General features: G+C 43.7%; 1 protein-coding gene across 4 annotated transcripts in view; it reads left to right on the top strand.

Annotated features, from left to right (window-relative positions):
• The window catches only part of syt7b (synaptotagmin VIIb), a 120,969-nt gene extending 99,500 nt beyond the window's left edge, over positions 1-21,469 (top strand). For 3 of the 4 annotated variants that reach the window (XM_034217473.1, XM_034217468.1, XM_034217474.1), the window contains 6 exons: positions 2,214-2,349; positions 14,877-15,144; positions 15,363-15,532; positions 15,850-15,964; positions 16,109-16,308; positions 17,819-21,469. In XM_034217473.1, coding sequence (XP_034073364.1) covers positions 2,214-2,349; positions 14,877-15,144; positions 15,363-15,532; positions 15,850-15,964; positions 16,109-16,308; positions 17,819-17,923 — 994 coding nt within the window. In that variant the 3' untranslated portion in view covers positions 17,924-21,469. The remainder of the gene's footprint in view (positions 1-2,213; positions 2,350-14,876; positions 15,145-15,362; positions 15,533-15,849; positions 15,965-16,108; positions 16,309-17,818) is intronic. The other variant, XM_034217472.1, reaches the window with a different exon arrangement.
• The last annotated feature ends 3,004 nt before the right edge of the window (positions 21,470-24,473 follow it).

The raw sequence follows: 24,473 nt of genomic DNA on the forward strand, positions 1-24,473 counted from the left end.
TTTCAGTTAACACATTGTTCCCTGATGTGTCTGAGGATGATATTAACAGCTGTAATTGGACGTTTTGCCCTTTCTCTGAACATCAGTTTTGACCTGTTGGAGAAAAAATGCTCTGATGTTTCAGATGTATTAATCAGCTGATGCGTAAATAGTATAACATTACATTTTATATTAAGTCTGCACTGAATTGTCGGCGCTCTGACCTGCAGATCACAGGAAATAAACGCAGAGTGATGAATCAGTTATTTCTCTTACACACCATATCCTTTTCTCCTCTTCACTCTCGCTCTGCTTTTACTTGTCTCTTTGCCGCACAAACCCTGTCCATCTCTCACCCCTCCTTCACAGTCTCATTTTATTTTCTTGCCTGTGTAATGTGTCAGTTTGCTTCCTCTCCTCTGCAACTGACTCTTTATCAAAACCAAACTTGCTCTGTTTTTCGCAGGCTTTAATCCCACCACACTTCCTTGCTTCGATTTTTCTTCTAGCTTGTGTGTGTTATTTTGTGTGTCTCACATTAATTTGAGACCGCAACCTCGCTTTGTTCAATCTATTAATCCTCAGATTCTTAACAAAGACAAATCCTCTCCTTCACTTTTCTCAACCTCTGTGAACAGATAAGTCTTCCAATGTATCTTTTCTCTTAGATCATAATTCCCACAATGCCTTCTTCTAATCTCACTTCTGCTTTTACCTGTTTGTTCTTACAGTTTACCTGCTTACTCGCTCACTATCTCTTTCTCTCACTATTTCAGTTTTTTCTTTCTGGGTCGTCTCTCTAAGTGCTCATTAGTCTTATATGTCAATACAAGTCTTTGTATATTTCCTGTTAACCAAATGGATACATAATAGGAGCCAGGACCCATTTCTAGTCTTTACCTATTATAGTATTTCCAATTTTTATTTATTTTTATCTGCCTTGATATAATATTAATTAATTCTAAAGGTCCTGTTCTGTAAATTACATGTTAGTTGATGGCATGTGTGTGAAGTGACAGATGGTGATGGAGAAAGTTTCAAAATGGTGTATTTTTTGTTTTAATTATACTCGAAAATAGATTTTATTTTTCTAGATGACTTTGCTTATTTCACATAACAATGTTGCAGTCCACAGCAGTGAGGCTCATCACTGCCTCTGTTGCTTGAGAAACATACACTTTTTTGTATATTGACACTCAAAAACTGTAATTATACCATCAACTCAATCCATAACCAGGAGCATTAAAGTCATATTTAGCCCTTATTGGGAAATATGCTATTAACTTCCTGAGAATAAGATCAGAAGATTGATAACACTCCCATGTTTGTACAGTTAATACAAAGCATCTGCCTGAAGAGCTTAACGTAAAAACTGGAAATCAAAATGGAACAAACAGGATATAATGTGAGCTTTGGAGGTTCCTGTAGGTTACCTTTCTTCAGAGCCAGGCTAGCTATTTCCCACTTTTTTTTAATTCTTTATGCCAAGCTAAGCTAACACATTTTCTGGCTATTGCTACAAATGTAGTGAGCTATGCGGATCTGACATCACTTTGCAAGCGCTCCTTTAAGAGTCTCCCATTACAGCCTCACCTCAAAGCTTCGACAACATTTAGGAACCAGGTTGCTACCATTCAGCCACAAGAGTGTTAGAGAGGAAAAGTGTTGGATGGGATGGAGGTAAAACATTCATTTTTGGAGCATGAGCATGTTAAAGGTCCCCTATTTTTCATTACATTATTATAGGTCTCAGATATATACAAAATATGTCTCTGAAGTGTTTGGCTCCAAATACCAAACAGATCATGCATTGTAGCATCCCATAAACCCCTCTGTTTCAGCCCTGTTTCAAAAGTGCTGATTCTCTGTCTGTTACTTTAGATGAAAATAAGGAGCCCCTCCCCACGCCCCTCTGCGATATATTTGGTTAAAAAGAACACAATGGTGCTCTAGGAGATTCAGGTGATAAGGTGGGGGGGGGGGGGGGGGGGGTTACCTTGGTTTGTTATTGACTAATGGTTACACAAGCCAACAAATCGTTAGGACATCATAAAGTGGCCAAAATCTGATCAGCTCATTTTCAGACAGGTTTGTTGTATATAAATGGATCAGGACATAAAGTGAGCGAATCTTTTTACACAGAGGGAACACATGTTTATATAAAATACATTAAAAAGTGGATTTTGCACAATAGGTGACCTTTTAATATGTGTGTGTTTGTGTCCATTAAACAGGACTCCAGGTAAAGCAGGCAGCAGCCCCAGAGGTCAGACCCCCGACGAGAGTGGCCGCCGTCACGATGCCAACTCCTCTGTGTCTGACCTGGCCAACTCCGTCACCAGTGACATGGTAACACCCACTATCAACACGGTATATCTGAAGCCCCGCAACACACGTGTTATTGATACACCACTAACTCATTTGTGGTCTGTCTGTTTCCTGCATGGCTGATAACTACGGTGGCCCTGAAGTGCAAGACACCACAGCATTTCAGAAAACTATAGGTTATTTACGTAACCCCAGTTCTCAGAGTAACATGAAGTGAGATGTCTCACTATGGGATGCGCCTCATCGCGGAGCAAACAGAAGCATCAATCTCATTACGCCAATCCTGATTGGCTGGTGATCTTGACGTCAGCGTCAGGGAAATCACCCCCTATAAGTAGCTTGCGCCACGACGCATGCGTCATTCAAAATAAGCACCTCTTCTCGCTTCACCATAGCAAGGAGGGCCGTCTGGTGAGACATCTCACTTCATGTTACTCTGAGAACTGGGGTTACGTAAGTAACCTATAGTTCTCATTCATAACACTCCGTTCGATGTCTCACTATGGGAAATTGTAGCTCCCGTATTGTCAGACGAGCTTATCTCGAAAATCACCAAACCAACCAGAACTTAACAGGTAGAGCTCTGACTCAACCAGGTGCCAGCACTGCTTGAGTCACACTGGGAGCAGAACGTCCAGCCTGTTAAGAGGCGGACAAAAGTGAGCGGCGAGGACCAGCTCGCCGCTGCACCAATGTCTTGGATGGGAGACATCCTGGACATAGCCCAGGATGCAGCCAGACCCTGAGTCGAAAGAGCTCGTGGACCCGAGGGTGCCTGCGAACTCTGACTCGTATGGGCCCCAAAGCAATTGCTTCCACAAACCAGTGGGAGAGCCGTTGCTTAGTAACAGGCTTGCCCTTATAAGGGTTAGCCCAAGACACAAGGGGTTGGTTATTATGACGAAGCACCCTTGATCTGTCCCTGTACGTGCGTAAAGCACGGGCTGGACACGGCAAATCCGGCCACTGTACAACTGAGTGCATGAAGACTGTACAGATAGCGCATGAGTGCCACTGGCTCGCTTGGCAGCTGCCAGGGTCAGCTTCATGTCACACTGTATTCAGATTGTACCACTCACGGGCCAGGCCCATAGAGCCAAGCGCTCTGGGTGTGGGTTGAAAGATCGCCCCCCCCCGCTTGGGACAGTATGTCCCTGCGTAGTGGGAGCTGCCATGGCTGCCCGCACAGCAGCTGATATATCTCCGCTAGCCAGTACATAGCTGGCCAGTGCGGAGCTATCAGGATAAGTGTGTGGTGTTGCTCTCTCACTCTGGCCAGAGTTGGGGGTATCAGAGCCAGGGGTGGGAACGCGTACAGAAGGCCCGGGGGCCAATCGTGCGCGAGTGCATCCACGCCTAACGGTGCATTTAGATCGCGCATCGAAAAGAACAGCTGACACTGAGCGTTGTCTTTCGATGCGAACAGATCCACCGCGGCTCTGCCGTAACGCACCCACAGCTGGCTCACAATCCTTGGATGTAGAGTCCAGTCTGCATAAAGTGGTATACCTCTGGACAGTAGATCTGCCCCGAGGTTCATCACTCCCGGTACGTGCGTCACTCTCAGAGAGAGGAGACGTCTACCGCTCCATAGGATCAGTTTGCGCGCCAGTGTGTGGAACTGGAGAGAACGCAAACCCCCTTGGCGGTTAATATACGATATTGTGGTCGTATTGTCTGTCCTCACGAGGACGTGATGTCCCCTGAGGAAAGGCAGAAAGCGTTTTAGGGTGAGAAACACCGCTAAAAGCTCCAGGTAATTTATGTGCGCCCGCTGGAGGTCTCTGCTCCAGAGACCCCTCACCGGGCGACCTTCATAAATACCTCCCCAACCTGTCAGACATGCGTCCGTGGTGACCACTTTCCGTGAAAGGACAGCACCCATAGGCACACCTCGTACTAGAAAAGTCGGGTGCAGCCAGTGGCGCAGTGCCATTACGCATTTCACAGTAACCATCACTCTCAGCAGCTACCCAGCGCTGAAACTCCCTCATGTGTAAGCGTCCCAGTCGTACGACCAGGATGGCTGACGCCATGAGCCCCTGCAATCGCAGGCATGATCTGACGAGAACATGTTTGCGCAGCTGGAAAAGAGCGAGACAAGCTCTGAAAGCTTTCACTCTTTCCGCTGACAAGCGAGCTGAAAAGGGCACCGAGTTCAGGCGTAAACCCAGGAAGAGTATAGTCTGCGCGGGGCACAACATGCTCTTCTCTGTGTTTATTATGAAACCCAGGTTGAGCAGGTGCTTTACGAGGACATTTGTCTGCGTAAAAGCCTCCTGCTCCGACTATGCGAGAAACAGCCAGTCGTCCAGGTAGGTCGCCAGGCGAATACCCTGTTGTCTTAAGGGGGCTATCGCGGCTTCCGTACATCGTACAAACACCCTTAGACTGAGAGACAGACCGAAGGGGAGTACTCTGTATTCATAACAGATCCCCTGAAATGCGAATCTCAGATATTTCCTGTGTGGGTAATATACTGGGATGTGAAAATACGCATCTTTCAGGTCGACTGATGTAAACCAGTCATCTTGTCGCACGAGCCGCAGCAGAGATGTGTGAGTGAGCATTCTGAACTTATATCTTTTTAGATATTTGTTCAGAGCCCTCAAATCAAGTATTGGCCGAATTCCGTTCCCTCCCCGTTTGGGAACGAGGAAGTACTTGGAATAGAAGCCGCCCTAACTCTGCTCGGCGGGTACAATAGATATAGCCCTCTTTTCTAGGAGTGAGAGAATCTCTCTCCAGAATATGGGCTGACTCTCCTCGGGCCTGCGAATGCAGAATGCCCGAGAAGCGAGGGGGGGTGACGGTGACTTGGAGTCTGTAGCTCCGTGTAACTGTCTTGAGAAACCCAAGCAGATGTCGTGAGCATCTCCCGCTGTATGCTCCTTAGAGCCAGCTGAGATGTCACGTCTCTTCCCCTCTGAGTCTCTATTTGTTGTGTTATGGGGCCCTCCAGTGTCTGAGCACTGTGGTGCCCCATTTCGACAATCCCCACCGACACAGCGCATGCGTGTGGCGGCGGTGCCCTTACGGCTCCAGCCGGCACTGCGCATGCGCGTGACGGTGGTCCCTTCACAACCCCAGCCGGCACTGCGCATGCGCGTGACGGTGGTGCCTTTACAGCTCCAGCCGGCACTGCGCATGCGCGTGACGGTGGTGCCTTTACAGCTCCAGCCGGCACTGCGCATGTGCGTGACGGTGGTGCCTTCACGACCCCAGCCGGCACTGCGCATGCGCGTGACGGTGGTGCCTTTACAGCTCCAGCCGGCACTGCGCATGCGCGTGACGGTGGTGCCTTTACAGACCCGTCAATTGTCCGCCCTTTGAGAGAGGCCGTAGCTGCTCTCAGAAGGGAAACAGTTGACGGACTGTTTATTGTTTTTATTGTTTTTCTTTTCATTTTTTCGAGCTGCGCCCTTGGCTCGAAGCCTGGATGCGTCAGCGGAAAATGTTTTATGACAGAAAAATCAATAAGTGTGTGACATGTGTTTATGCGGACTTGAGGATGGTGTTGAGGCATCTCTCGAGGCGGCAGGAACACATTTAGAGCTGGGGAACTGAAGACTTCCAGCTCTGTCACAGAGGGGAGAAGGAGGGGCTGTCACGCCACTCGCTTCTTCTTCCTCGACTGCTGGCCGAAATTCTGGGTTGGCTGCGCCTGGGCTGCAGCCGGAACCGGAGATTTTCTAGGCCAGCTCGCCCTCGAGGCGGACTGCGACCTCTGCGTTTTCGGTATTTTGAACCGAGCAGGGTTTGGGGCAGCCTGGACGAAGGGCTGCCTCTGCGAAGGCAGCGTTTGGGCCCTTCGAGGGAGGCAGAGGTGGAGGGCCTCGTCCTCCTTCTTTTTCGACTCGCATCTCCTCTGCATGAAAAATCCCCTCCGGAACGATGGGCATGTCAAGCACATCCTCCTTTTCCCGGTCTGGGAGGTTGGTGAGGTTGAGCCATCTAGCTCTTTCCTGCACCACCATGATCCCCATTGTTTTGCCCGTGGCCTGGACGGCGCAGTGTCTGTGACCGCGGCCAACTCGTCCAGAACAGCCGGTCCAGGATTACTCGACATATCCTCACAGAGCTCCGCTTGGTATGCGGTTAGCAGTGAGGAAACGTTCAGAGCCCTGGCGGACAATGCTGCGGCTCTGTAGGACCGTTCAGTCATGGTCGACTGGAAACGGTCCACCTTCGCTGGCAGCATGGGGCCCGTCACCTGCTTGGTGACGGGTCCATCCTCGGTAGGAGGTGGGCTGCCACCAGCAGTTCCATCGGCGGTATGCGGAGCAGGCCGAGCCTCTCCATACCGTCGCAGTCTAGGGAGGAGGCACCCTGGATTGGGGCCTTGTTGCTAAAGGGTCGGTCCCTCCACGAGACCGACACCTCATCCAACATCTCCGGGAAGACCGGGAGGAGTTGCCTCCTTGTCCTCGTTGCTTGGGGAGAATGTTTCCCCTCGTAACGGGACCTGGCGGTCTCCTTGGCCATTTCGGGCCACGGGATGTCTAGCCTGGACGCAGCGCGCTGACACGCGGCCTGCAGGTCCATACTCAGACAGGGCGAAGCTGGTGTGCTATCGCCCGGGAGAGCAGCCATCGCTCCCGGCTTTGCCGTTTGAGCCGATGACATGAAGATATCTTCTTCTTGCTCATCCGAATCAGACAGGAGGAACTCAGAGGTGTCCTCTTCGTCCTCCATGTAGTCTAATTCCAGGACATCCTCCGCGGGCGAGACCATGTCGAGGTCTCGCCGGGAGCTCCCGTCTGGTGAGGCGTGGGGCTCCGTTCCCGCATCTCTTGCCGCCACCGGGTCCCGGCCTGACACGGCGTGGGATCCCGGTTCCGCAGCTGCCGCTGTTAGTGAGCCCCAGACCGACACAGTGAGGGGCTCAGTCTCTGCGGCGGACGCCCCCGTGTCTTGATTGCCAAACGGCGAATCAGTGGACATGAGGGAGTCCTGTTCCAACAAGCTAGCTTGGTGTGCTAGCCGTCGGTGGAGGCTCTTTCGGGTGAAACCGGCACAATGCCCGCACGAGCCGGGGTTGTCGATAGCCTCCTGGGCGTGTTCCAGCCCGAGGCAGGACGAGCAGACCTGGTGTGAGTCTGTGCCTGCTATCTTCAACCCGCAGCCGCATGACCGAGCCTCCGAGTCCCTGACTCCTCTGGTGTGAGGGGGAGAGGCGTCCATCTTGTTCGCCTCGTGGCGTGGAGAGGACCCGCTCGTAACAGGTACGTCGTTGAGAGAAAAAGTGTTACCAACCCGTCCTTAATCCGGAGAAAAAGGGACGGTGTGGGTCCTTTGTTCTCAAAGAATATTGACTGGTGTGTCAATATACTTCTAATCCTTTTCTCCTCCGTGAGAGAGAAAAAGAAAAGCGTCCTCGCTACCGTGGTGTCGGTAGTAAGGGGAAGCTAGCTAGCAACAGGTGCGTAGCTAGCTTGAGAAAAATCAAAACCTTACCTTACTTTCCGGGGAAAGAAACGGCGAGGTCGATTTTAATACTAACTGGCGTTAGTATTACCGTCTTCTTGCGAAGCAGAAGGAGTAGCCGGCGAGCGCCCGTCGACCGAAATGGTTATATTTGGGTTCAGTCTGTGGACCGTTAAGCTTGTCCGGCTACTATAGAGATATGCTCTGAAGCGAGAAGAGGTGTTTGAATGACGCATGCGTCGTGGCGCAAGCTACTTATAGGGGGTGAATTCCCTGATGCTGACGTCAAGATCACCAGCCAATCAAGAATGGCGTAATGAGATTGATGCTTCTGTTTGCTCCGTGATGAGGCGCATCCCATAGTGAGACATCGAACGGAGTGTTATGAATGAGAACACAACAGCATTTCAGAAAACGCCGCTGCATTTCACAAAACACCACAGCATTTCACAAAACACCACAGCATTACACATTGGACGGAAAGGGTAGTCCTTAGGGAGAACACTTCTTGTTTGTGATTGGACAGAGCCGTTAGCTGTTAGCACACACTCAGAGCTCACAGCTCCTCATATCTGTTCAGAAACTGGACAAAAGTTAAACATATACAAAACACAGACTGTCTATGTCATGGTGAATACAGTCGCTGCTTTATTTATGTCTATGACGTTGTTCTGAGTGTGGACGGAGCAGCTACAGGTTAGTTTAGCCTGATCGATCCGATTCCGATAGGATTTACATGAAAATACGCCCCGCCCCCTCTCCAGCGTCTTGTTTGAATGACAGGAGTAAACACAGAATTAATGCTTTATTAATTCATGGTTATTAAGAGGCTTATCTCCATGTAAATAGAAATACTATGGTAGACTACCCAATATTCGCATCGCTCTAATCGCTCGAGTTTCACCGCGGCTGTCAGCTGTGTTTGCTACTGTCAACCAAACAAGACGCGCTGGAGAGGGGGCGGGGCCTATCTCCATGTACATCCTATGGGAGATACCAACTACAACAAAATGAACATATTTGACCGTGATTTAATTGTAATACACGTTTCAAAGTGATGCCGAAGTAACTACATACTGATAACGGTTAGTAAAAACCATGAATTAACGCTTTGACAAATCTGCAGACAAGACGGCAGGCGAAAAGCTTTTAAAATGCGTGTTTTCTGAATGGAATCGGATCCATCAGGCTAAACTAACCTGTAGCTGCTCCGTCCACACTCACAACAACGTCATACAGACATAAATAAAGCAGTGACTGTATTCGCCATGACATAGACAGTCTGTGGTTTGTACATGTTTAACTTTTGTCCAGTTTCTGAACAGATATGAGGAGCTGTGTGAGTGTGTGCTAACGGCTGATGTGTTGGGACGTTCTTATTATACATCCATGGTTGGGACATATTGCGCTGTCGGGCGTTGACCAATAACGAAGTGTCATTTCTTGACTGGCAGCAAAAACAACCAATCACAGCAGTGCTTCTCTGGCTGGTGTTAGAAATTAAAATCAATGTTGTCCAATCACAAACAAGAAGTGTTCTCCCTAAAGGAATACCCTTTCCGTCCAATGTGAAATGCTGTGTTGTTTTCTGAAATCCTGTTGTGTTTTCTGAAATGCTGTGGCGTTTTCTGAAATGCTGTGGCGTTTTCTGAAATGCTGCGCCGTTTTCTGAAATACTGCGGCCTTTTCTGAAATGCTGTGGCGTTTTCTGAAATGCTGTAGTGTTTTCTGAAATGCTGTGGCGTTTTCTGAAATGCTGCGGCGTTTTCTGAAATGCTGTAGTGTTTTCTGAAATGCTGTGGTGTCTTGCACTTCAGGGCCACCGTAGATAACTCATCTATATTAAGAGCAGGAGGACTGCTGTCAGCAAAACCTTTTAAATCATAATAAATGAGACGGCTGAGAGACTTCAATGGTGCTTCCAGATCATCTTTCATAATCTATGATGAAAGTAACACACATGCCTTGTGACAAGGAAGTAGACCATGAATCAAGGGGATAGAGAAAACATGACCTTAATGTTTATGTAATTAATCACCATCATGTTTGTTTTTAAGTGATAGAAAAGCTATTAAAATAAGTTTAAATTAACCAGAATGATCCTTTTTTTAGTCATTACACATGAGGTGTTTACATGTATCTGTCTTCCACCTACTGTAAATAAAAGTGTTCTGGAACAGAAAGTGAAAAAAGAAAGCCTACACACTTTGGTTAAATTCAGAGACATCCTTTGAGAAGTGTTTCCTCTTCACAAGTCTTTCATCCCTCAAAAAGTACGGTTTTCATCCCACTCACCTGTAGAACATCACAGTTAGTTTTTCTGCCATGCAGTCTCTCAGCCAACTGAAACATGCAGTAATCATCACCCTGGAGGGAGACACTGCGAGGGTGGGGGGGGTTTCTGTGCGTCTCTTCAGCGAGTTTCGGTAATTAGCTGCGAAAGAACACGCAGTGCTGTGGGTGCTGCGAGATTATGGCAGAGATGGGTATGAGCAGTGTGTAATTATGTGGGTCTCATGGTGTGTCTGAGGAACTCACAGTGGTGGCGCTTAATGATAATAGTCATTCTGGGCAGTTTTGCCAAAGGCGTCTATATATTACACAACCCTCTTTCATGCTGAAAATACCCATCCTGCTCTTTTGAGCCACTTGTGCTGTTGTAGAAAAAGCACTGGCGGTGTATACGGGGCTTTTTATCATAGACTAGAAAAAAAGGGTGCAGAGAAATGGCATTGAACGTCAGAGTATATATATCCTAACCTCTCAAGCGTCTCAGGTGATAGGGGCTGAGGGAGGATGGGTGGGGGTCCTGTCAGCATCACATGGCTCTTATCAGGATGTACTCTGACACTGCATTCATTTTTTGAGATGCGCACAGAGCCAGCGATAGTGTGGTGTGAATGTGTCTTTCCCCCTGTGTCAAAGCACATCCACACATCTGCAGAGTGCTTCAGGCTGCTGATGGTTTATTTTCTTCAGGGGCTGGTGGGGTGTGTCAACATGTTAAAAGACCAAACCAGCAATGCGTAGCTTGGTCTCTCAGTTTTTGTTGACTTTCTAAATAAGCTAAATCTTTAAAAAATGGATGATGGATACAAACATTTAATTTAGAAAAAGGTTTAATTTGTTTGTTAACCAGCAGGGCATTGTAGCTTTAACAAATGCTTTTCAAACAATAGCAGATTTATCAGGTACTATTTGAAATTGTTACACATTTTATGGGCTATAATATTTGACAAATAAACAACAGTGCCAACAATTTTTTTTTATAGAAGAACAAGTTAGTCAGTACAACATTTTGGACAGCAATTGAGTTCAATGGCACAAAGGAATAAGCAAAATAGACAATATGTGTCAGTAGGATGTTGTTTTCTGTATTTGAATACATTTGTTCACAGCAGAAATGTAAAATATCACCTAATTTATCCTTCAAAGGCTTGTTTAGACCGGCCGTGTTTTTTTCTCTGAAATAATTTGTATTTACTGGGATGTTTAGGGTTAAAAAATATATATATAATAGAGAAGAATTTAAAGAATCGAATGAGCATGGAGGACTCGAGGAAAAAAGAGACAGCACCAAACTCAGTAAAGGGGGAAAGCAATTTAGGCCAGCTGTTGGGTGGAGGACTGCATAATGAAAAGTGATCATATTCAGCATGGAGAATGAGGCTGAGCAGCGCCATCACAAATATGTGGGAGAATACAGAATTGGATATTACATTTCTGGAACTGCTCCTTGAGTAATGCCTCTAGCGCTTCCCCCATCAGATAGAACTTTTAAACTGGATTTCTCTCACTCCCTCGAGGCCACGCCACCATCCGTCACGGAGTCTGTCTACCAACAGATAATCTGCCTCTCATCTCCACACAGCCATGCACAATTTCTGCCTTTATCACACAGCTAACAGCAGCCATATGGCACCATATTATGCTGGTTGCCAGTTAGGAGCTGGGTTTTTTATATTGAAGTGCAAAATTAGTGCCACCTGTGGATTGGAGTCCAATATCCTCTTTTAGTATGAACACACCTGTCAGATGAAAGTGGCCCGATTCTTAAACTATTACATTTTGTATAAACTTAAACAAGAATGTCAGTTAATGGTGTTCACATGCTTAAAACATATTCAGATAAATGCAACACCCCTGCAATAAATCCTACTTTCATAAAGTTGAATCAGTTAAATGTTTAGAGATGTGATCTTACTTTGTAGTTGTCCTTGACATTTGTTCTTGACCACCTGTAGGCAAAACTATTTCAATGAAGATCTTCTTGCTTGATTTGTTCTGGAGCCTTTAAATGTGTCACATGGTATTTATCAAGAAATATAGTTTCCTCAGTTTCCGAACTTTAAATGTTCAAATATTCTCTGATTCTAAGTAAATAAAAAAATCAGTTCATCACTCATTCACTACTCCATATTATATAAAATACCCACAGGTGGGTGCGCAGCTTTTGCGGCCACTTAACCTGTGCAAATAACACAACGATTTTCAAAACACTTGCCAAGGGTGAAAATCACACCTAAGTGCGCTGCTGGACAAATTCCATCTTATTGAGACTGTGCCATTTGCATTTATTAAAATGATAAAATATGCATACATTTGGCGCAAAATTGTCCCCTTTCAATGCAAATTAGCCTCATTTCAAGAAGGATCCAATTCAGATCAGCGCTAATAGCCAACATAAATGATGAGGGCCTTCAGAGGGTTGGTGAAGCGTGTTCAGACTTAACAGAGATCATGTCGAAAGTGATTGTAGCCAGGCCAAGGCGTCGCCATGCTTAGCTTAAACTCATTTATTTTAAGATGCGGTGACAGGATGGAATGACTGTTGTCATAAAAGATACATAAATAAAGCTCCCCTACATGTAAAAAAAATTTAAATACAGGAGAATAAAATCACTGAGAATCAAGGATTAACATTACGAATAAACACATTATTTCTTCCCTCTGTCTCTTCAAAAAAGCGCATGTTGGGGGATGTTTGTGCTGAAACATGATTATCAAAACATCCTTTGTTAATTAGACCACAGTCTGGGCTGAAAGGTGCAAATGATTCACAAATCCTTTTACTATCAGCGGCCACAATCCATTGTCTGTGAATTTGCTCTTCAGTAACAGTGAGCTGTTAACTGAGATTTCAAGTATCATTTATTATAATTATTTTGCGTCATCACGGACAGATGCCATGTTACCTGACTGTAACATATCACATCTGTAAGAGGCACTCCATGGTGTTGTGCAGTCGTACTTACTTTTTTTGTGGTTGTTCGGCTCTAGTTGGTGTTACTGTATTGTATTGTAAGTGTTATACTGTAAGATGGTTTTAATATGTGTACATGTCATTTAGCCATATCAGTGAAGGTAATCAATAAACTTGGTTGATACATGATAAAAATAGTTACAAATAATTTTTGTCTCCTCTGTATTTGTAGATAGTGCTAATGAACAACACTAAATGTATATCTGGTTTTATCTTCTTTCAAAATAGAGTCATGAATAAGTAAATACTGCCTCCATTTCGCTACCACATAGTTGAATAAAAAACACGTACAGTGGGGCAAAAAAGTATTTAGTCAGCCACCAATTGTGCAAGTTCTCCCACTTAAAAAGATGAAAGAGGCCTGTAATTTTCATCCTAGGTACACTTCAACTATGAGAGACAGAATGGGGGGAAAGAATCCAGGAAATCACATTGTAGGATTTTTAATGAATTAATTGGTAAATTCCTCGGTAAAATAAGTATTTGGTCACCTACGTACAAACAAGATTTCTGGCTCTCACAGACCTGTAACTTCTTCTTTAAGAGCCTCCTCTGTCCTCGACTCGTTAACTGTAAAAGACACCTGTCCACAACTTCAAACAGTCACACTCCAAACTCCACTATGGCCAAGACCAAAGAGCTGTCAAAGGACACCAGAAACAAAATTGTAGACCTGCACCAGGCTGGGAAGACTGAATCTGCAATAGGTAAGCAGCTTGGTGTGAAGAAATCAACTGTGGGAGCAATTATTATAAAATGGAAGACATACAAGACCACTGATAATCTCCCTCGATCTGGGGCTCCACGCAAGATCTCACCCTGTGGGGTCAAAATGATCACAAGAACGGTGAGCAAAAATCCCAGAACCACACGGGGGGACCTAGTCAATGACCTGCAGAGAGCTGGGACCAAAGTAACAAAGGCTACCATCAGTAACACACTACGCCGCCAGGGACTCAAATCCTGCAGTGCCAGACGTGTCCCCCTGCTTAAGCCAGTACATGTCCAGGCCCGTCTGAAGTTTGCTAGAGAGCATTTAGATGATCCACAAGAGGATTGGGAGAATGTCATATGGTCAGATGAAACCAAAATAGAACTTTTTGGTAAAAACTCAACTAGACGTGTTTGGAGGAGAAAGAATGCTGAGTTGCATCCAAAGAACACCATACCTACTGTGAAACATGGGGGTGGAAACATCATGCTTTGGGGCTGTTTTTCTGCAAAGGGACCAGGACGACTGATCCGTGTAAAGGAAAGAATGAATGGGGCCATGTATCGTGAGATTTTGAGTGACAACCTCCTTCCATCAGCAAGGGCATTGAAGATGAAACGTGGCTGGGTCTTTCAGCATGACAATGATCCCAAACACACCGCCCGGGCAATGAAGGAGTGGCTTCGTAAGAAGAATTTCAAGGTCCTGGAGTGGCCTAGCCAGTCTCCAGATCTCAACCCCATAGAAAATCTTTGGAGGGAGTTGAAAGTCCGTGTTGCCCAGCGACAGCCCCAAAACATCACTGCTCTAGAGGAGATCTGCATGGAGGAATGGGCCAAAATACCAGCAACAGTGTGTGAAAACCTTGTGAAGACTTACAGAAAACGTTTGACCTCTGTCATTGCCAACAAAGGGTATATAACAAAGTATTGAGATGAACTTTTGTTATTGACCAAATACTTATTTTCTACCATCCACCATAATTTGCAAATGAATCAGACAATGTGATTTTCTGGATTTTTTTTTCTCATTTTGTCTCTCATAGTTGAGGTATAGGATGAAAATTACAGGCCTCTCATCTTTTTAAGTGGGAGAATTTGCACAATTGATGGCTGACTAAATACTTTTTTGCCCCACTGTATCTCTTCTTCCTCCTGTGTCTCTTAGCTGTCTCCAGGTTCGGAGGAAGATGACCACGAGGTTCCGGTGTGTGAGAAGCTGGGTCGTGTTCAGTTCAGTGTCGGATACAGTTTTCAGGACTCTACCCTTACTGTCAAAATCCTCAAAGGCCAGGATTTACCTGCCAAGGACTTTTCCGGCACCTCTGACCCGTTTGTCAAACTGTACCTGCTGCCAGATAAGAAGCACAAACTGGAGACCAAAGTCAAGAGGAAGAATCTGAACCCGCACTGGAACGAGACCTTCCTGTTTGAAGGTTTGTTGGAGGAAGCTTTCCTAATACATACATAATACATGAAATAACAATGTTTGCACTTGCAGGCACTCACAGGCTTTTGCCTTTACATGAGCCTGTGACCTATGATTTTCATCGTCATGACGTCATTTCATCGTCATAACTATGTTCATATGACAGATAAAAGCCTTGAACCTTGAACCTTCACTATGTCCTACTGGGACTGTGCTGTTTTTCAGGGTTCCCCTATGATAAGGTGGTCCAGAGGACTCTGTACCTGCAGGTTCTGGACTACGACCGCTTCAGCAGGAACGACCCCATAGGAGAGGTGTCCATCCCTCTCAACAAACTGGACCTGGCTAACATGCAGACTTTCTGGAAGGAGCTGCAACCATGTAGCGATGGCAGCGTGAGTAAGAAGGAAAATGGGGGAGGGAAGGAAGGAAGGAGGAAGAGGGCGGAGGGGAGAGAGAGAGGATGGGACACTGACAGTATGTAACGGGTGATGTCATTCCTGGCTGCCGTGATGCTCTCAGGGGAAATGTGGCAACGTGCTGGTGGGAGAAGAGAAAGAAGGGAATAAGGAGAGGCTGACAGGTAGATGGAGACAACACAGATAGCCAGAGGAAGAAACAGAAATACAGAGAATGCAAACAGAAAGGAGAACGATGTGAAAACGCGATGAAGAAGTAAATAATTTGCTGTTTTTGTTTGTGATTTCTCCAGGGGAGTCGAGGGGATCTGCTTGTGTCTCTGTGCTACAACCCCACAGCCAACACCATCACTGTGAGCATCATCAAAGCCCGCAACCTCAAAGCCATGGACATTGGAGGCACTTCTGGTATAGATGATCCTTCCTCCCCATGTCCTTCTATTGTCCTTAAACATTATTGATGCTCAAGTACTATCGCTCAAATCCCTGACGAACTCATATTGAACTGTGGTAAACAGGAATAATACTAAACACATATCCCCCTCTCCTCAGACCCCTATGTAAAACTGTGGTTGATGCACAAGGACAAGCGTGTGGAAAAGAAGAAGACGGTGACCATGAAGCGCTGTCTGAACCCGGTTTTCAACGAGTCCTTCCCCTTCGATGTGCCTGCCCACGTGCTGAGGGAGACCACCATCATTATCACCGTCATGGACAAGGACAGGCTCAGTCGCAATGATGTCATTGGAAAGGTATCTTCTTCCCTCTTCTTTGCTTCTTCCTCCTTCTTCTTCTTCTTCTTCTCTTCCTCTGTGTTTCCTGACTCTGACAGACCATCAGCAGCTGATCAGTGAACCAGTCTCTACTGACCCCTGCTGGAACACTCAGCTATATTCTGCATTGTAAATTAATATATGAGAAGAACTCAAAACACTTCCTTTAGATTGTGAACCAGTTGCTTTTATCAAGACATACTAAAGAAAATAAGCATGATGTACAGGCAAATACAGGTCCATGCACTTGTGTGTTAATACAGCCACTCCTTAGAAAGGACATTTCCATGTACACTAACTACAGAAAGTGTGTTAAGGTCTGTTATTTCTTATTATTTACTTTTTTGTCTCAGGATGTTTCCTGTAGACTGGCTCATCATGAAGACAAATTAGTTTATTCAGGACCGAAAGAGTTTCCGCTATGCTAGCTCAACAATTAATTGGAATTAATTAGTTCAATGTATCAATTTAACACTCAGCTTCATCTAAGTTATTGCCAAATTACATTGCTACTTACAGAAAACTTCTTAGGACATGTATTAGGAATTTACACACCCGTTAGATAATGCATTGCCTTACTTTCTGGCTGCTATTCCATTAATTCCTCCACATGTTTATCCTGTTACATACATGTGTATATATATATATATATATATATATATATATACATACATGTATCATTATTAGGGCTGTCAAGTTAACGCGTTAATAACATTAGCATAAAGCATATTTGTCCACTCATATGTTGATAAGAGTATTACAAACTTGAAAAATATTCCTCTAAGCTACATTTAGAACAGATAAAAAATGTGCGATTAATTTGCGATTAATCGCGATTAAATATTTTAATCGACTGACAGCCCTAATCATTATGCAACTCAAGCATCTCTTCAGCTCCAATTCCTTGTATTTAAATGTAATACTCATATCTCTAAGTATAGATACTGGAGGAAAGAGCTCAAACATATTCAAAAATGTATAATTTCTTAACAAAATATTGGAAAGACCCCAAAGCTTGTTTCTTCAGACACTGTAATAATAATCTTTGCACTGTGTACTGGCGGGATGAGCCACCTCGCTCTCTGTCATTCATGCACATCTTCAGTAATTGCCGTCCTAACCACATATATTATCTGCCTACACACAGCAATAATAATATGGTGCCTATTATAACCACACTCATAAATAACTTCAAGCTGGTCGGAGGACAATTTACAGTATACTGTTACATGTACGGATCAGACGTTTCTTCCCACATAATAATTACTTAAAGACTCAGCTTTTCAACTTCATTAGAGTCAGCATTAGCCTTTCTCCGCGTATTTCAGAAAGTGAAATTCCGATTAGAGTGGCAGGCTTAGTGGTGAAATCACGACTAGACTTAACATTTGCCTACTCCTTTTTTTAGGGGAGGATAAAGCTCCTTACAAATACACATCAATCTCTGTGTGACAGTACTCGGGTTACATTGACTCTCTCTTTCTCACAGATTTATCTTTCCTGGAAGAGCGGCCCTGCAGAGGTAAAACACTGGAAAGACATGATGGGTCGTCCTCGTAACCCTGTGTCCCAGTGGCATGCTCTGAAGGCCTGAGGGACCTCAAACATGCCGACAGTGTTTTCTCCCCTCACGATTCAGCCTCCCCTCAGCACATCCCCCTTACTCCCTAACTACAGTCTCGGGTGCAGACAATGTGTGTCATCTCTTTGTTCTCAGGCCTCTTTGATATCCTCCGCCCTCAGCCCTTGTGACAGCATCCTTACATTTTAACCCCTCATCAAGTTTAAATTCCCACCCGACCCCCGTCTCATCTCTTTGTCTGAACTTAAAAATGGCTTTGATGTCTTTACTCACTTCCTCCTTGTGGCCTATTTCTATGAGAGATTTTTTTTGTTCAGAAGCTCCTTGGTCTTTTTTCTCCCTTGTCAGCCATTCCCAGTGTTTAACATCAGAGCAGTACCTCTTGCCACCCATAAATACAAACTACCAACCAAAAATGGACCAAAATTATATTCCAACTATTCTCTGTGGCGGCAAGACTGCAGCACTCAATCCATTTACCCACTTCACCTGATGAAGCAATGAGGAATGCTACGCTCTGCACCTCGCCTCTTCTTTACAGATATTTTCTGTTCCTGTCATTATTCCTCCATACGCCCAAAACGCCTGAAAAATCAGGAAAACCGACACAGGCAATGGAAGAGGGATGGGTGTTATTTAAGATGGAATCGGACTCTTATCACCCTGTTCATGTGTTTGATATTTTCTCACTTTTCCCTGTTTTTCTGGCACCACTGTAATAACTGTCCCTTGGCTGGAACCCTTTGTTGTCTGTGCGTGATGTGGGTGATGTGCTGTAACCCCAAATGAAGATCTTCATGGAATAAAAAGGTTGTAAACATTTAATGCTGACCAGTGTCAGAAAAAAAGTCCCTTTTTTTTGGAAAATAATTCCCGATGGACAGAAAAAAAGAGTCAAGTGATTAATGTTGTGTTTTTCTTTTTTGGTATTAAAAAAAAAACGTAGAGAATCAACCTGTTCTTCCAGACACAGAAAATAAGCAAAAAGCCAACTTCCATGTGTGTGGAAGTGTGAGTGTGTTTGTGTGTGTGTGTGTGTGTGTGTGTGTGTGTGTGTGTGTGTGTGTGTGTGTGTGTGTGTGTGTGTGCGTGCGTGCGTGCATATGTGTGAGTGTGTGTCAAGGAGTATTTTGGATATGAACAGCTTAATTAGGATAAGACTAAGATATTGTTGAAAACAGCCCTTGATAATAACAGTGAACGTAAGGTATTGTTAGAAGTCGTAGTGTTGAAGTTAGCTGAAGGCGAGGGGAGGTCACTGAGGTTAGGGCCGGTCCACCTAAATCACAGACACGCATACATACAGTATTTTCTAATTTGCCCCTAAGCCAGGCTGATAGTTTCATATGTATATGTTTTGGGTTTGATCCCCTGAAATTACCACCACCGCCCTAAATACAAAGAGATAAATAGGATTTCAATATAATGCTCTGCCTCTGAAATGGCTTCAGAGACAGCAGCATGTCTCTCCAGAAACAATGTTCTGGTTAATCTCATAATCCACAAACCCCACAGTGAATTGTTTTCACTGGGACTGGGAGAAGGCGGTGAAAATGGCTAAATTTATCATTTGAGCTCAACAAGCAAAATGAACCTCAATCACCTTTGCTGCACAGCTGTCAGCAGCACAACAGAAACTCAAACGGAAACTCCCTGCATGGCTTGATATCAAGAGGGGTTCTTGTACTCGTGATATAAAAACTCAATGTCCCCTTACTAGCTTTTTTTCCTACGTTTTTTCAATCACAACTCACAGTTATTTCGAAGAAGACCAAACAAAAAATTGTCAAGAGAGCCGCCTGACAATTGGTCAATATTGTGCAAGCCATGAATAGAACAACATTTTTAATGAGATGCAGTTCTAAGGAAAAATCTAGAAAGCTGATCTTTTATTTATTTCTCTCTCCTATACTCATAAAATGTGATTTAGGTAAACTGACAATGTATGATGGCCGGCAGTAAATGACTTTGTTAGGGTTATAGACTCTAATATATTGCTAAATCAAATGTAGATAACATTTTTCCATCATTAATTTGTGCATCAAAACACTCATTTTCACAGAGCACTATGAGTCCAAGGACAACATAAACATCATTTTAGTTTCTTGGGGTTTTAAAGTAAGTACAAAACAGTCTTCCAGGTGTTTGCCTCGCTGCCTGAGTGTGACCTCCCCCATGTAGACATTTGTGAAATACATGACAGTAATAATATTTGGGGGAAAGTCTTTATACATTCTACTGTTCGTTTTGTCTACTGGAAATGTGTGTGTGTCAATATTTGAACTTGAGTTTGTGTGATTGTATTCTCTGTGAGTCCCTCTGTGTGTATATATCTGCACTGAGTTCTATTTTGCCAGTTTAATACAGAACATTGTTTACCGTTTTTATTCTGTATAAAACAATCCAGATGTACAAAGAGATATGTTTTTTTAAAGTTGTCACTTCTTTAAAAATCACTGCACTTGTTGACAATGATGCTGGAACAAACCTCTCTTCGTGGCAGGTTTTTTTTCCTCGTGTGGTTTTCAAGAACGCTTGGCTTGAATAGAGAAGCAGATCTGTTATGCATGAGCTGAGAGGGAAGGTCGAAGAAAAATGTCACAAACAAGCTTTACGACAGATTAATAAAACCCTGTCTTTCCCCATACATAACATTTAAGTTCAAACAGAAGCAGCTACAACATTTCGTCCCATCTGTCCTTTAGATCTGATTCACTAAGACCAAAAATAATGAAGGGTGGCACCTTAGCATCACAACTGACGCTCCCCAAACCCCCCCGTTGTGCACACATGCTTTCTGGCACAAAGTGTTCTGTGTGTGCCTTATACACCCTGCCAAGTCTTTGCTCTTCACCATATGTGCTCCCCTGCTCCAAGTGTCATGGAGAAAGGGGGGAGAGGAAAAACAGGTGAGACAGGAGATAATCATCGCCTCTTTGCATCACTGTTAGTTACGTCTCAGGTCAGAGCAGAGCATCGGAGCATCCCAAAATAACCAGGAACTCAGTCACTGTCCGTCCTGTTGGCCTGTGTGTGAAACCAGGCAGTATTTCCAGTGCTGCTGACAAAGCATTACATTCCAAAGGCTTAGTGAAAGTCACGTTAACCAATGCAACTCAAACATTGGTTAACAACAGTCAGGTTTTGGTATATTTTAGATTTAAGAAATTGAGCTAAATCTTGCCTGTCTTTACCCGTCACTAGCCAAGTGCCAGAGACTGGTTACATTTGACTGGACAGGCATTTCTGATTTAGGGCGTTCTCTTGGGGGACTGCTTGAGGCTAAAGAGAGGTTAACCAGCAACATTTTAATTTATAAACTGTATAAATGATTATGAAGTGTCCTGTATGAAAAAAATATGAAAAAATCATCAGTATTTACTGGGGTTGTTGATATCTGTCTGTCCTTGGTATCACTCAGCCCTCTCTCTCTCCCTTTTCTCTTTGTAGTTACACATCTGTGGGGTGCACAATGTTAAATATCAACCATTTATTTTTTTGAAATCTGTACAGTGTATATAAAAATATAAATGTGTATATAAAACAAAGATAATTCTGGTATTGTTGTGAATTTAAATTGATATTACAACATATAACAAGCGTCTTTGGGTTCAAGAAAAGCGCTATAGAAATATAATTTATTATTATTATATATATGTATTCATAAATGGTTGTTGGTAACTAATGAAAACTCAGTCAAAATCCTACTTAAATAGTATTTAAGGTACACAAGTATGTACTACATTACTGATGAAGAAAAATGATAGACACTAATGCACCACCATGTGTAAACAGTATTATTTAATATTTATGTATTTATAGTTGTAGCATGATTTGGAGCTAGTTTGAACTATTGTATATACTATTTTAGGATATATATGTTTAGTACTTTTTGTAGTACAGTGGTTCTAAACCTTGGGCCCCTCCTAAAATTTACAAATTAAAAATGAAAGGGTTATGAGAAAATAAAGATGTTACCTCGAAGATGTCTTCAAATTAAGCCTTTAAGAAGAGGATAACGTAACTTGTTATATACTGTGAGGTATTTTAGACACTCAAACAACTATAACCAAGGGGTCGGCCGCCAAAATACAATATTTCCTTTGACTTGCAAAGGACTGTAAGTATAAAACGGATGTAGTTAAGTAAAGATATTAACTGTAAAGATCTGTGTGTACATTTGAAAAGTCACACATGTCAGAGAGACTTGCTGCTAACTCACTGTCAATCCCAGTTCAGCCAGATTTTGGCTGTGGATAGCATCAATTTATTTTGTAGAAGTTTAATTGTAAATACATGGACCAACTGATAAAGCCACAATCATTAGAAACGCTGCTGGAAATACACATCTGCTCTCCATTTCACACTCTGCAAGCATGGGCCTGGATGTTAAGGGTAATTAACATGGAAATTGGTGCTGATCTCTAGAATTAAGGAAATTGCCTGCTCTGCCTCCTACACGCTACGTTTGACTGCAACTTCGAGATAAGATCTAACAGAAAAACTTTTTTTGTATGTGATGTTGAGAAGGAATGTTTGTTTAATTTACCAGCTTATCTGACACCTCCATCCTCAAAGTTAAACCTGTCAGTAGCACTAAGTTTTAGCAGTGAGAGCAGTTTCCCTTTGCGCTCCTCTGCAGTAGACACTGGAAGACAAGATGCAGGGTGGGGATGCTGGAGCTGGAGGTGGAAACAAGACGGCATGAGAAGAAGTGAACATCCAGGGGGGCAGGGGGGGGGGACTGCAGGGCTGAGGATGAAACTGAGAGTTGTCACGACACAGGAAGCCGCAACGGAGGATGACAGGAGCGCAGGGCTACAGATAGGCACAGTGGGTGTGCGTGGGCAACAAATACACTCCAAACAAGCCTCGGAGCACAAATATGTGATTTGTGCTCCCCCTGCGTGTGGGATCCACAGGTGGCAGCTTTTTTCTTTGAAAGCAGGGAAATGTGACACCCAGCAAGCTTCAGATACAACAGGATTATTGTATGTAGAGCAGGACAACAACACAGGCACAACAAGTTGAAATTGATTTAAACTTTTAAATTCCTCATGTGAACAGTGCATTATGAACTGGGGTTGGAAATGGTTTTGTATAATTCACATAAAAGGTAAAGAGCTGATACAGCAATTCATAATCAATACAGATGTATGCATCCAAATACATACTTAAATAAAAGTATTCAATTATTGTCAGCAAAGTGTACTTAAATAATGATATATAAAAGTAGCCTAAAAAAAGTCTACTGCAACTACTCTTATATATTACATAATATTCAATAGTTTAAATGGATGCAGCATCTTTACTCTGCTTAGCTGGTTGAGGTGGAGGTTCTTTTAACAGCTCTTTATTCAATTAGGGTATTTTACTCCAACGTTTCCAAAACTAAAAATCACTTCCAAATGGTCACTAGATAATTCTGAGTGGTTGTTAGATGATTATTAAGAGAGAAAAGGAAACAAATAAGATCTGTTAAATGTTTTTATTCATCTTTTGGACGTTTCCATCTTAATTTCTGGCCTTTTTGTGAAATATTAGTTACTTTTACCTGTTTAAGAAATACGTATTTCAATTTTGAACAGTGTATTGTAGCCTATTTACTAAGAGGATATTTTTTCTAATCCTAAAAGAAACGAATAAGCATGGCTGTCAAAAAATGTCAAGTAAAACACCTGTAGAGTCAAACATACAGCATGTTCCCTTGAAGTGGAATGCAGTACAAGCATTGGAAAATGGAAATACCTCAAAATAACAGCTCTGTGCTTGAGTAGGCTATATGCACCGCTGATGAGGATGTATGGTGGCACAGATGGCGGAGGCACAGAGCACGCAGAGGGGAACCCTTCTGACATCACCTGCGTCTATTTTAGGACAAGCTGGGAACATAAACCCATAAGCTTTGATTCTGACTCAACATATTCTTCCTTCAGAGTGATAAGAAAGAAACTGCACATCAATGTTCGTCTCATGTCTGTTGATTTCATGGTTGTGTAACACCTAGACAGGGGATCATGTGCACATTATGATTCTACAGGCGTACATCTATTTGAGATTCTGTGCACATCTCCTGGCCAGAGGGCATTTCCCTTCTGCTCTGAGTACAAGGTTTCACTGAACCAACATGACACACAGCAAGGCAAGAAAATCTCCCCACAGCCAACTCACACTGATGCAGCGGCGGAGGAGAGAAGTATAACCTTGTTTACATTGCTTAAAGCATAAATATATTTGCTTTAATTGGGGACTCGGCACAGCAGAGAATTTCACTGATACTTTCTCATAAAAGCTGTAATGAAAAACACAAAGACTTCCCATGGTTAGCATTGTTTTTATCCTTTAATGTCGTACTACTTGTTGATTTTATTGATCTATTAACTGGTCTTAAAATATGTTCAACATCCATATGAATATTGACGCTGTGAACTGATATCTCATATTGTTTTGTGCATGACAAATAAACTATGTAAGCTATATTATGGGTTGTAGGTGCATTATTTCACAATGAGATGCCAGGATCAGCAGGTGCTTTAGATTGACCGTCAGTGGATATCAGGTG

This window comes from Gymnodraco acuticeps, unplaced genomic scaffold (genome assembly GCF_902827175.1).
Source record: "Gymnodraco acuticeps unplaced genomic scaffold, fGymAcu1.1, whole genome shotgun sequence".
Lineage (NCBI taxonomy): Eukaryota > Metazoa > Chordata > Actinopteri > Perciformes > Bathydraconidae > Gymnodraco > Gymnodraco acuticeps.